The sequence below is a fragment of the Leishmania braziliensis genome, chromosome 24 (assembly GCF_000002845.2).
Source record: "Leishmania braziliensis MHOM/BR/75/M2904 complete genome, chromosome 24".
Taxonomy (NCBI): Eukaryota; Euglenozoa; class Kinetoplastea; order Trypanosomatida; family Trypanosomatidae; genus Leishmania; species Leishmania braziliensis.
Genome location: NC_009316.2, coordinates 811,666 through 824,544, shown reverse-complemented (window position 1 = coordinate 824,544; position 12,879 = coordinate 811,666). Strand labels below are relative to the sequence as shown.

Below are 12,879 nucleotides of genomic sequence, written 5' to 3'. Positions count from 1 at the left end.
CGACCGCGGCGCCGCGTCATGATTATGCCGCCGGTCCCCTCTACCGCGCTCGGTCGCGTGAGGAGCACATCAAGTCGTCTTGGACTTCTTTTGTGTGCTTTTTCTTATGGCTTGGCACCGGTACCGGGGAAGCCTCCCCCCATAGCACGCGGTTAGCCATCCATCTTGTGAGCGATGTCGTCGCACCGTCCTCCGGAGAGTCGGCCGTCAGGTTCCGGCTCCCCTCGGATGTTTCTGGTGACGATCATATCTCGCCGCCCTCCTCGCGGCGCCGCTCTTCGCATAGCGGACACCACGTGTGCCGGAGGAACGGCACGCCAAACGGTTCAACTCGGTGAACCTCCAGCGATCCTGTCGCGTCCACCCCGAAGTGTCGCGAGTAGGCGTCCGCCGGATTCCGCGCACCCTCGACGTAGAAAAAGACTACGTCGATCCCTCTGTTGTACCAGAGGTCGTAGGTGTACTCGAAAAGTTTGTTCAAGGCGTAGCCTCTGCCAATGCCGCCGAAACCGTTCAGGTGTTTCTGCGCAATGACAATCGCACGGTGGTCCGTGGCAAGCGCGATTCGCGCTCCGTTGGGCACCCTGTGGTGCTCCACCAGGTGTCGCAGCATTAGTTGAGCCGCGCGTGGTTCCGCGTGTGCCGAGTACCGCGCCTGGAAGCGGTCCGCCTGCAGGTCTGGGTCCTCGAACCGGCCACCCGACCGGACGCGGCGACGCAGCTGGTACTGGCGCAGTTTTTCGAGGACGCGTTCCGCCTCGCCATCGTTGCCGCCGAGTTGCCGTTCCAGGTCCTCGGTCCAGCGCTGCCGATAGGTCCACATTTCTGTGGCGCCCGCGTCGCGGAGGTGAAGCACAGCACCCCAGCCCTCCAGCGACGCGTCGGTGAAGGCCACCGCGTCATAGGTCGCCTCGTCCGTCGTTGGGTGTCTCTCGTCCGAGATTTTCCACCACGGATTCTGTACCAGTGCGCCGCCGATCTCCTGCAGCGACCGCGCCACGGAGGAGTCGATGTACGGCACCGCGTCGTCCCAGTCGTACCCGCGGAACGTCAGCCGGTATATGCCTCGGTAGGCTCTCAGCAGCTTGAATGCCCGTGCGGGGTTCATTTGCGTGGTATGGAGCGCGAAGAAGATCAGCGAGATGAGCGAGGCCAGACTGCGTATGGTGTGGCTGGTCTTTTGGAGCGCAAGCTTCAGCTTCGCCACCGTCTTCACCGAGTTGCGGATCAGCCGCTCACGGCCATTCCATGTGTATTCTTCACCGAGAAAAACGGTGTTGGCACTCGCCAGCTGCAGGATTTTCTCGTCCGACATCGCCTCCAGCTCGTCCCGGTTGGGTGACGTCATCAGGTTCGCCGCCTTGATGCGTGCGACGACCGTGCGCACCGCGAGCACAAACTCACGCTCCTGACCTTCGCGTGCGGCCACGAGAATGTTGTCGATGAGCGTGGTGATGGTGACGGGCGTGTCGATGTCGACAATCGTCCACGTCACCGCCTGGCCGACGGCAACGCTCCATCGCGCGCCGGTCGGGAGAGTACGAAGGCGGTAGTATCGCCCGTCATGCCTGGCTCGAAAAACGAACTTGTTACGGAGTGTCGCCGCGATCGGGATAGCGTCGTAATAAGCTTCGAAGTCGATCTGTAGCATGTACCGGGCGTATCGCAGCCGCTGTCGTCTTCCGAGGCGCGTGTCGTAGTGGACGCGCGGGACGTGATGTTTGGGGATCACGCGGTTCAGCAGGGGCTCCGTGATGAGGCGTCGTCGTCCTTTCAGCTCCGGCACCGTGAAGACGTTCACGCCGTGCATGCCCTCTGGCAATTGCACCTGGGCGCCGATGTCGCTGATCGGGCACGGTTCGAACTTGCCCATCTCGACCGCCTGTTGGATTTCTGCCGCTGTGAGCGCACACTTTTTGATGGTCCGTGAGGTCCTCAACCCATCGTAGAAGGAGGGATCCAGAAAGCACTGGATTCGCTGGAGAAACCGCTTCGTTGAGGCGCGTTTTGTCGGCATCGCGAGCACGGTATCCATGTCCAGTGGTGTGTTCCGTTTCAGGTGCAGCGGCCACTGCTTCACGAGTGCCGGTCGCTCCGTCAGCACTTGAATGAAACCGGACATCTGGTCCACCATGGCCGACACCTCCTGTGGTGCGATTCCGAGATTCGCGCACGATGACTCTTGCGATCGGAAACGGAACACGGAAGCCGCAGCCTCTAGAGGGTCTGGAATAGCGCTCTTCCGGCGTTGTCCCTTGCGGTCTCGGCCTCCACCGTAGGCTGCTGGCCATACCCAAGATAGCGCAGCAGCGTGGCCTGCTTCGCGTGCCCGGAAATCATCAACAGGTCCTTCAACGGGACACCCGCTTCCGCCATACAACGGAGCGCACCTTTCCGGATCGAGGGCAGCTGTGCACCTCGCATCTCTGTTCGCACCTCCTGGGCGATCAGCGCCCGCAGCTCCTCCACGTGTGGTGAGAAAAGCTCCTCGGATGGTCTTTTCTCGACCAGCATCTCCTGCAGCGTCGCTGCGAGGTCCCTCGTTAGCATCGATGGGATCCGGGTATGGGCCACGTGTTTTGGCACCCTTTCCCTTGCGGATCGTCAGCGTGACCTTCACGTATGTATCCGTCGATGTACCCGGGAACAGCGTCACGTCCTTGCTCGGAGCGTGGAAATGTCGCACGCTCGAGCTGCGAATCCCCACATCATGGCGAGGAACAGCGCGGCGCGTGGATGGCCTAACCGGAGCCGTTTGGAGATCCTCTCGACCTGTGGACGCGAAACGAAGGGAGGCGCATCCGGCACCGACTCCTTCATGTAACGCTGCACCGTGCCAAAAGCGCTTCGCCACTCGGGATCGTCCTGAAGGCGAATACCCCGCGTCTGCGTCGAGTAGAGCGGCAGGTCGCGCAGCGCACCCGCTACCGCGGCAAAGGCCTTCGCGGTGGTTGCCCACTTCCATTTGCGGGCCCTTGCGGTCGACAGAATCAAGTCGATACATGCCGCCGGAAAGCGCATGAGCATCTGTTCCGAGTTCATCGACTTGATTCGCGTCAACCATCGCAAGTGGTGTGCGCGGGTGTCGGGCCTCACCAAGTTCCATGCGAGCTGTGAGATGTGTGGCGGTTTCGCGGCGAAGAGGAACCAGTTTCTCGGGCAGACCTCTGCCTCTTCGTTTTTTGAAAGAGGCCTGCCCTGCATGTTTAAAGGATTGGAGCGGAGGCTTTCGAGAGCGCGCATTGCCTCTGCCGAGATGTTCGCGTCGACGTCCGCATATCCATCACCCTTCTGGTTTCCTGGAGTCCTGTACGTCGCGCCGTCCTCCTCGTCCTCTTGGAGTGGGTCCCTTCCGGCGCCGTCGCCTGGCCATCTTTTTCTCTTCACCAGGCGCGGCCGTTGGCCATCGGACGGATCCTGGTGTGCCTCTGATGCCGCACTTCGCGGAAGAGGAATGTATCGTGACGCGTGACGTGGGGCACGCTGTCTCTTCGACGATTGGTAGTGCGTCCACGTCGCTGGAACGTAGACTCCCACCGTTGCCTCCGAGGCGTCCTTTGTGAGAACGTAATGACTCGGATAGCGCACGCCATTCATATCTGCCGGCGCCTCCCGGAGACATGCGCCAAGCAGAAACCTGTATCCTTTAATCACGTCGTATAATGTCGGTAACGACGGTCCACGGACAAGGTACAGTTCGTCGATTGAGGAGTCGAGGGTCACCTCCTCGCTTCGGTTTTCTTCTCGAAGAATCACCCCATTCGGGTCGGTCGGCGAGGCATCGACCATGTGGATCTTCTTTCGGAGAAGCTTCAGCATCTCTTGGACGCTGTAAGGCTGCAGTGGTGTCAGCTTGTGCCTCACGCGTTGCTGTCCCACCGCTGTGTCGGTCAGACCGTGTGCCACACCATCGCCGACTCGCGCCAGAGCCGTCGCAGCCCACAGGTGATCCAGGACTGCTTCGTACACCTTTCTGGCATGTTTGTTCGCCTCCAAGAGGGTGATTTCTGTCCACTCAGAAATGCATTTCCCATGCTGAACGTGTGGTGACGCGTTCGTCGGGATAATGTCTTCTGAGCTCACCGTGGCGTCGTTTGGCGCATGCTCAGGCGTACGTGTGACGGAGTTTTTCTTCCTCAACGGGAGGTCGATCACCGGCAGATCCTCATCCTCGGATGGAAATTCGCTCGAGTTTAGAGAGCGTGTTTTGTCTCCATTCCTACCTGTTGCGGATCTACCTGAGGAACTCGCTGGTGTTCTCCTGTCACTTTTCCTCGCGGCTTTTCGCCGTGGGAGTGGAGCATCCATTGCGGATCTCTCCGGACGTTTACGAGAAGGTGCTTTTGACGCGGGTACAGGCGTCTGTGGCGTGCGCTTTGTGCGCTCAGCCCGGTCCATCTTTGTGCGCACCGTTTCCTCCTTTTTCTTTTGCCGAGGAGGTGGCTTTGGAGAACGTGCTTTCGGCTGGTTTGCGCGCCTGGAATCCCGTTTCGGGTTCGTGGATTTCGTTGCGCGCCTTTCGCCACCACCCAAGTGAAAAGTGTCTTCACGGTTCGCCGTGGTTTTCTTCAACCACGGCTTGTGCTCGATTTCGTTGTAAAAGAAATCCTTCCGTGACACCGGGCGGTTCGTCAGAATTTTCCTCATTTTTTCGAGGAAATATTCGCGTGGCGGGTGGTGTTTTGACGCCGCGTAAAGCAGGCGCCGCATGCACTTTGCCATGTCGTGGCTATGGTCGATTTGTATGTCCAGATGATCGCCGAAAAATACGGCAGACATGTACAAACCGCAGTCGTCGCTATAGCGTTCCTGACGTGGTGAAAATCTCTTCACCAAACGCAAAGCTGGCCAGACCATTTTGAAGTGCTTACGCAGTTTTTCTTCCACTATGGGAGAAGGTGCGGAGTCGAGGATGCTCAGCTGTATTTCTGCTGAGTCCCGCGTCCCTTTCTCCAAAAGCCCTGCGATCCAGTGCTTCATAATGAAGATGGGGAAATACACTACGCCGTGACGGTCCACCTTTGCCTTGAGTTGTTGTGCGCGTTTCCAATCAAGGTGCACCATCGTGTCCGACGGAACGATCCGTTTCTCAGGGAGGTACGCTTTGTAGATCACATCGAGTTCGATATTCGATGTTTTCCCCTCGCGCGTATCACCGCCCCACATTTCTTTTGCAAATGATCTTGCGATACCGAATGTGGTTTGCCTCTTGTGCGCGGTGGCCTCCTGCGAAACGTCGGCTGTGGCTCCGTCGGGCGTTATTTTTTTTGACCCGTCCTGTGCCTCGCCTCCGCAGTAATACGGGCGTCGGCTGTCCGTTTTTTCGTCGCGGGCTGCATCAACTCCACTTAGTGTGAATTACTTCATACATGTTGAGAAGAGATAGAGGGACAAAAGTAAAGTAAGAATCCATAAGAAACACATGATTAGTAAGATACATATTTTCCGACCACATCACAAGTGGAAGTGAGGAGTCGGTTTCCGAGACACACACACTCACTCAGGATTCCTTTTCCACGGATACACGAACACCGATTCAGCTATCGGTCAAATTTCCCAGATCCAACACCACATCCCATCAACCACCACCACCCCACCTATAAGGTCAAGTGCCATTCGATTGCCTTTGCGGTTTTACACGCCGCCAATTGAAGCCAATTGAACCCTAACCCTAAATACCCCGTGTACCCTAACCCCTAACCAAGGCCCGACCCGCGTATCCGTGTATGCGTACCCCCGCCTGTATCCTAATGCTTTTCATAGGCATGTGGGGGTGACGGGCGCGAACCTATGATGCTGCAGACGCAGCTCATGTTTGCAGCGAAGAACTGTAGCGGTGGCAGGTGATAGAAAGGCGGCGAGTGCTTTCGTTTTCCGTAGTAGCTGGGCTGATTCATTCCTGGGGGAGCACGTTTTGCAGAATTTGATGTGGTGCATAGTGTGGAGCACCGCTGTCGAAAGGCTGACGCCGCGAATTCACTTGAGCTGAAGCTGTGGGAGCCCAGTGGCGCCGCTCATGACTGCCTTTTGAACGTTGCAACATGCTCTAATGTTGTCCAAGCTAACGATTTCACGTGAGTCAGCCTATATTGTAGCCAATCGTGTCAAACCGGTGCAGGGATAGTTTTCATTGAGGATAGCGCACGTGGAATTTGGACTGTCCCATGGGTAGACATGTACTCGGCCCATCAAGGTTGCACTCGCTGTTCTTGTGCGCTGATTCGGCTTAGCGGGGACAAGTGAGCGAAAGGAGATGTGGTTATTACGACCGCAGCAGTAGCAGAAATGGAGTAACCTCCATTGCAGGCACGTGGTGTGATGCCTTATGTGGCCTGCAATGGTGCGTGAAGCTCAAAGATACGTCAATCTTGGAATTCTTGAAAGGGGAACAAAGTGGTGGAACACGGTCCTGGCGTCGACGCAGAGGGCTTCATGTCGAGAAAATTCGAACATGTGGAAAAGACCTTGCATACCTGTCCGTCGGGCTTTGGGCGATATGTGAGCCTCACGGAGTCAGGTAGTGGTGCAGCTTCCAGCAGCCCTCTGCAGCTCACGAAGTTAACACGTTCAAGCTGTAGAGACGTTCATGCTGCTTTGATGCTCTAGAGAACATTATTGGCAGCTCAGACTCCCTTTAAGTTGAGCACTGCGGATAGAGGAAAAATGTATTGAAGCTCGGAGTAGCCTTGGATGATGAGCACCTCAACTGGAGCGAGTCACTGAGCCCGGCTGCGTTCCGCACAGCGCTTCAAGCAACACTAATGAACTTTAGTCGCGCCGACTCTGCGTGCTCCTCTAACTGGCAATGCCTCATAAAGCCACTAAAGGGGACGCTCTCCAGCTTAGGGCATGTGTTGAGGCCGCCAATGCTGCACAAACCGCTAAAGAGAGTCTTCATTGAGGGAAACACCGGCAACCTCGCCGACGGTGCAAGGCTCCGCATCCATAAAGAGGAAAAGTGAACTACGGTGACAGAGGTGCAGGTATTAGAGGTGGAGAGCTCGGCAACTTGACCACTATGTACGTCGCTATGTCAAAGGTGATGCGCACACGCAAACCAAGCATGTTGAGGTCATCAACAGGCAAGCAGTCGATGCACAAGACTGTCAACATAGCTAGCCGATGAATACGCCTAAGGCGCAGCGGTGCAGTCTTCTTAGACGCAGAATACGCAGGGTTGACAAATCAGACGAGAGAGCTGCGTGAATGCAACCGTCACAGCTAGGTAGATGATTGAAAAGATGCTGAGCTACGGAAACCATGAGCGCGATGGCAGGGTTGCCATCACCGACTAGGACGGCTCGCAGCAACCATCGAAGATCCGGGGGTGCCGAAACCACGGCAAAGACCGCCCGGGTAGCCCTGGCCGTGACGGGGTGAGCGACCTTTCCCACTCATCAGCGAACATAATCAAGCAGTGGCTGGCTTTTGGCCTGCAGCTGTACTTTGTGCAGCGCGTCATCCTCGCTGAAGCCCATGAGGAGGTTAGCCTCTTGGATGGCGGCAGTCAGTATATCTGAGTACAGCCGCGCAGCTCATGGAACAGGAGCTGTAGTGAACCGTGCTGCAGCCCGCGCTATGCTGACCAGGTGCGCACGTGAGATGCTTCTTAGGACTCTCAGCTGCTGCCGAAGCCCTAGCCGGTGCCGGCAGTGCTGGACAACCTGCTCCACAGTGCCGTGTAATCTGTGAATCTCGCGGATGGTAGAGGGCACGTTCTGTGCCTAATTTCGAGAAGGGTAGCGTTGCCGGGGGCGGTCACATACTGCCCTGTAGAAAGGGAACATGGCAATGCGTACTGCGTGACAGGTAAGTAATGCTCATCATTGCGACAGCGCAAAAGAAAAAGACAACGTCGAGGCACCCGGGAGAAAAGATAACCAGCCGATATGTGCACCCCAGCGGCAACACAAAACACAGAGGACACCCCTTGTGCTGGGAGCGATCATCAATTTGCACATTAAGTCTTCTTTCAGTGGGGAGTGGTGGTGAACAGATCAGAAGCCTTGCTCCGCTGCTGCTGGTGATGTCGTGCATAACCTCGCAAATGCTTTGGGCCAAATGTGCCAAAACCTTTGATTCAGGTGAACACACTCGTGAGCAAACATCACGGAAAGCTCGAGATAGTAGCGAAGGTATGCAAACGATAAGAAAATGTTAGGACGACAGGAAAAGCCAGTGGCTCTGCCTCCCCCTCTTGTGCTGAACGTCGTTCAAGCAGTGAAGATCCCAGAACAGAAGCGCGCCGCTGCTTTACTGCTGTGTTATTTACATCTTCTATCCGCGAGTATGTTGCTGCTTCGCTGCTATCTTCGGCCCTTAGCAGGCATAGATGCCCGGATATCACACCCAGCGGCAAGTTGCGCATCCGTGTGTAGCACTCTGCTCAGAGAAGCGCATCAAAGAACAATAGAAAGGAAGTGTTGCTCACAGCTCCCTCAGTATCAACCCGTCGGAAACGCTCCAGTTCCTGCACTACATGTTTTCGTTTTTTTTTTTCGGTCAGACGTGCTGGAAATGATCCAACCCCCGTCTCCGGAGAATGTAAATTCTACCACTGGAGAAAAAATGACAGCGCATGCCGTTCACCTGTGGTCACCCACCCTCACTCACAAAAATCTGCCTCTGTGAGAACCTACTTCTTGAAACCAGAAACCCTCAATCAACAACTTCCCCTCGCATTGACGGTGTCACACCGTGACGCCCCCCAAAAAGCGGGGGCCAATGGGGTCACCACACACCCCACTGAATATTAACTGATTCAGTCAACGACATCCCCGCAACTCGCACATGACTTTCCTGCTACTCATCAGGGCGATGAGGAGCTGTACCTTTGGTACCCCAGAGTGAAGTATAAGTCGGTGAGTGCGATGCAGGGGTCAGTGGAGAGCTTCTCAGGTGCGGGGCACCTGCACAGGTCACTGAACTCGCTTACGGCAATGGTGAATACTCAAATATGGCGCACTGGCAGCGATGCGGTGACAGCAGGCAACACTTGCAAGTCCCTTCAACCCTCAGCGCCTGATTCCTTCGAAGATGAGATACGCATGAAGACTCATGAGAACATGCATGTCACTACAGTGAACGCTCAATACTTTCACAGGAAGTTCTTCTGTCAGTGAGGAGAAGTTAATGAGACTAGGAGGAGCACAGAGTACGAGCTTTTCAAGCACTTCACACTTGCCAAGTTCATTGGCGGACACTTCACACCCGCCTACCCTGCGCAGATGACGTGGAGACGAAGCGCGCTGCCCAGAGAGCACAGCCCATCAGAGCCGAGCAGCCACCCACAGCAATGCATAACAGAGAATGGCACAGATTCTGCGACCGGGTAATGCGGATAGCGGGCCAGGTATGCTGCTGTCCTTAGCAACGTGGACGTGTAGGCCACTTACGAGAGATCACCCAGCCGGCTAATGGCGGTGAGCTCAATCTCTACGAATCTGCCACAGCGTGGTCATCGAGGAGCGTAACGCGCACCGACACACGTTGTGTCATTGGCCTCGAGGCTGCGCACCTAGATTAGTGATGAGATCGAGATCCGTACATCCAGCAATGCTGATGCAACGGTGTGATGTGCATGATAGAAGGCCAGAAAAGTGGCGGATATAGTGGCTAAAGACATAGCTGTGATGAAAACAGCTGACGCATGTGAGAGCGCTCAAATCCAGCTAATTGTTGCTTCCCATTAAGTGCAGCTCCTTGAGGGGCACTAGCCCACTCACCTATGCCCACCGCTAAATATCAAGCTTCGGGAGAGAAAAATGTTGAAGCTAAAGGACTTGCCCCCATCACAGGCCCTACAAGTAAGTGAGAACACTACTAGCATGCAATCTGCCCATTCGAGAGAACGCAGTGGCTGGAATGACAAGGTGACAGACTCTACTGACTAGACTCAAGAAATGAACGTTGCGAGGTACTGAGTGGTTGTGCATCATGTCATACTGAAAAAAAGTGCTTCGTTTTGTTGATCGCAGTTGAAGTCTTCCTCTACCCACCGTAAGGACGCGATGGAGGCTTTGCAAATCACGCGCAACAGTCGAAATGGATGCTAGTTGCATGAGATGCTCTTTCTTTGCCACGATAGTCAGCTTCACAGCTTATGAGCAAAAGTGGCGGCCCTTAATCTGTGTATAAAAAAAAAGCACCTTTGACAACGAGACAGGAAAGGAGCTTTGTGTTTTTCGTACAGCAGAGAACTGCGTCCACACAATCCTGCCTTAGCACTCTCTGCCAATCATAGTATTTGTATTTGGAAGCGCATTATGGTTGTGTTGAGGATACGCATCAGTGGGTAGATCACAAGAAGAAAGTACGAGAAGCTATTGGGGTCAAGGTACGACAGAAGAGAGCGCAGAGGCACCTTAAGAGATCACATAGTAACCTACAGTCATAAAGCGAGTCTGAACTCGGATAGCTGTTTTAGATATCAGCAAGGAAACAGTGTGCAGAGGAGCCCAAAGAGAAAGGCGAAAAGTAGGACTGGAACAAGCGACAATAGGGGAAAACTCTTCATGGTTCATTGATCCACGCGCAGATATCCCGTCTGGCAGAAGAGACGACTAGGCACCGGTCCGTTTGAGAGATTCCGTCCGGTAGTGAGTGACACTAGACTCAGAAACTTGCGCTATGATGTGAGAACAGCTGTCGGTGCAGTGTACCGCCGGTCGAAAGGCAGAGAGACAGAAGCGCAGGTCTGGTGAAAAATAGAGCGATTCAAGGCTGATAAACAAGACAGTCTGGGATACTGTGGCAGCACTGTGAGGCACAGTGTGGAGTAGCTCACAGTCAAAAGCCGGACTGCACGATCATCACGTGAATCAGAGTCCCTCAGTGGCGCATCGTAATCGCTCAAGTGCAATCGCGGTGGAAAGCGCTGGGTTCAGTCCACGCTGTGTCTGGTGAGGGAGGTGTGACGGACTTGTGACATACACCACCCGATGGCTGAGCTTGCACAAACACGGGTGAGGGGAGCATCCCTCCTCGGGCACGGCCAGCAGAATACCACGAAGCTTTCTGCGCTTTACATCTTGCACACAGGAGGCAAGGGACCTGTCGTCATCTAGAAAGACTACCTGTTGACAAAGGTGAGGGTAACGCACTACAAGTGGATGCTCGCTGGTGAGCTGGTGCTGGGTGGCGCCCCACGCCTGTAGCACCGGGTCCTCGTGTCGCAGGAAGGTTAATAAATTGTAGGCGGCGTCTTCCTTTCTCCCAGCTTCGTAAATGAGAAGGTTTGGGTAGTATGGATACAAAAGCCACACTTCGTAGCCCTCGAAAAGTCCTCGGGCTGCATCTTCGTCTACAGTTGCAAAGAAGTGAACATCGAGGACCTTCTGTGTACCAAGAGCACCACGTCTGTTGAACCGCCTTCGATTCACGACAGCTACATACTCACAGTTGAACACATTGGCATTCCTGATGACGGCACCGATGTTGCGGTCTCCAAGTTCGTTATACATGAGCACACTCAGCTGGAGGTCGTAGCTCTGGCGCCTTTCCTTGAGTATGGCTTTGATCGCCGCGTTACTGAAACCTAGTAAGTCCATCTCATGCGGAAGCGAGTGCTGCACTCGATGTGGGCTATTCGATAGTGGCTTGTGGCCATGGGAGGCGCGTTGGGGCGCAATGCTGATATGAGAAGTGTTGCTCTCTTCCTGCACAGCTTCACGCCATGTTGAATGGGCCGCTATGGCGAGAGCAGAGATCATGGAGAGTGAGCCGATAGAGCCATACTGGGGAATGTACATGCAAAGGTCACACTCCTCCACGACCTTTTGTGAGAGTCCGTTTTCCATTCCCAGAACCAGCTCGACACCGGCTGACTGGCGCCCAGAGAAATGTCGGTGTTTATTCCAGGCGAGTTCTTGAACTGGGAATGCACAAGGATGGGTAGGTGTGAGAGCAATCTTGACTTTGGTCTTATTCAGATTAGCGTTAACACGAGAGTGCATAAAGAACAAGCGATTAGCAGACCGCATAATGTCCATCGACGGCGTTGTCTTGGTCATGTTGCTCAATACTTTGGGGTGCTTTACACCAAAAAACATGGCAAGTCGCAGTAGACTCCATGCATTGCTAGCGAATTTGATATCTTCAACAACAAAGTTGACCTTTCCGGTGAGGGGAGACAGAATTTCATTTTGAGGCCAGTGAATGTGGTAGCCCCATGCGTCAAAATCCTTCTGAGTAAGCCGCTTAAAGGTGGCAAAGAACATGGTGCCCCAAAACTGGGCGGGTGCCACAGACTGTGTAATTCAAAGCGCCTGGGATTGTGTTCGCGAAACAACGGCGTCCTGTATGGCGCAGAGATGAGAAGAACAGGTGGCATTCGAAGGGAAAGGGTTCAATGGAGAGCGCTTTTTCTTTTTGCTTTTTTGGCGAATGAAGCCAGGCTCTCTGCTCGGTGGTTACCCTGGGGTTGAACAAAAAGAAGCGCAGAAAAATTGGTTGCACAGCGTACACCAGCAGAGGGAGGAGCACTGTGAAACAGTCAACACAGGGTCAGTGTGCAATCGCCTCCCAATTCACTGTTGTAGGAGTCGCAGTGTGGAGGTGGAGCAAGGGAGTGCATTCCCGAGCTCTGTCAAGATTCGTTCGCTCAGGTGAGGAACCTCAGTGCCACACAAAGCAACGGCGATTCACTGATAGCATAGCGAAGAGGAGAGGGATGTAACTGCCAGGCCATTGAGTGTCGCGGAAAGAATTCAGCTACCTGTAGCGCTGTCGTCCAGCCACTTCTGTCGGCCTGTGCACTGTCAAGCGAACTTGGCGATGTTTTCCAGAGAAAAGAAGTGGCAGACTTCTTGTCGGCGTGCCCCCCCCCCCCCCACCCAACGCGAGAGTGCGTTATCAGCCCTGATCGCTTCAGTTGTCCTC

The 12,879-nt window shown here is 54.8% G+C and overlaps 2 protein-coding genes across 2 annotated transcripts; both read right to left on the bottom strand.

The window, feature by feature from the left end:
- Positions 1-244: 244 nt before the first annotated feature.
- On the bottom strand, positions 245-5,166 carry LBRM_24_2430 (TATE DNA Transposon; the record flags this gene model as incomplete). Its single annotated transcript, XM_001565455.2, is given in 2 exon segments — positions 245-2,662; positions 2,662-5,166. Coding segments are annotated over 2 exon segments (4,923 nt in total).
- Positions 5,167-10,820: 5,654 nt separating this feature from the next.
- On the bottom strand, positions 10,821-12,218 carry LBRM_24_2420 (conserved hypothetical protein; the record flags this gene model as incomplete). Its single annotated transcript, XM_003723131.1, has 1 exon — positions 10,821-12,218. One exon carries the CDS (start codon positions 12,216-12,218, stop codon positions 10,821-10,823), a length of 1,398 nt encoding a protein of 465 aa, XP_003723179.1.
- Positions 12,219-12,879: the final 661 nt, after the last annotated feature.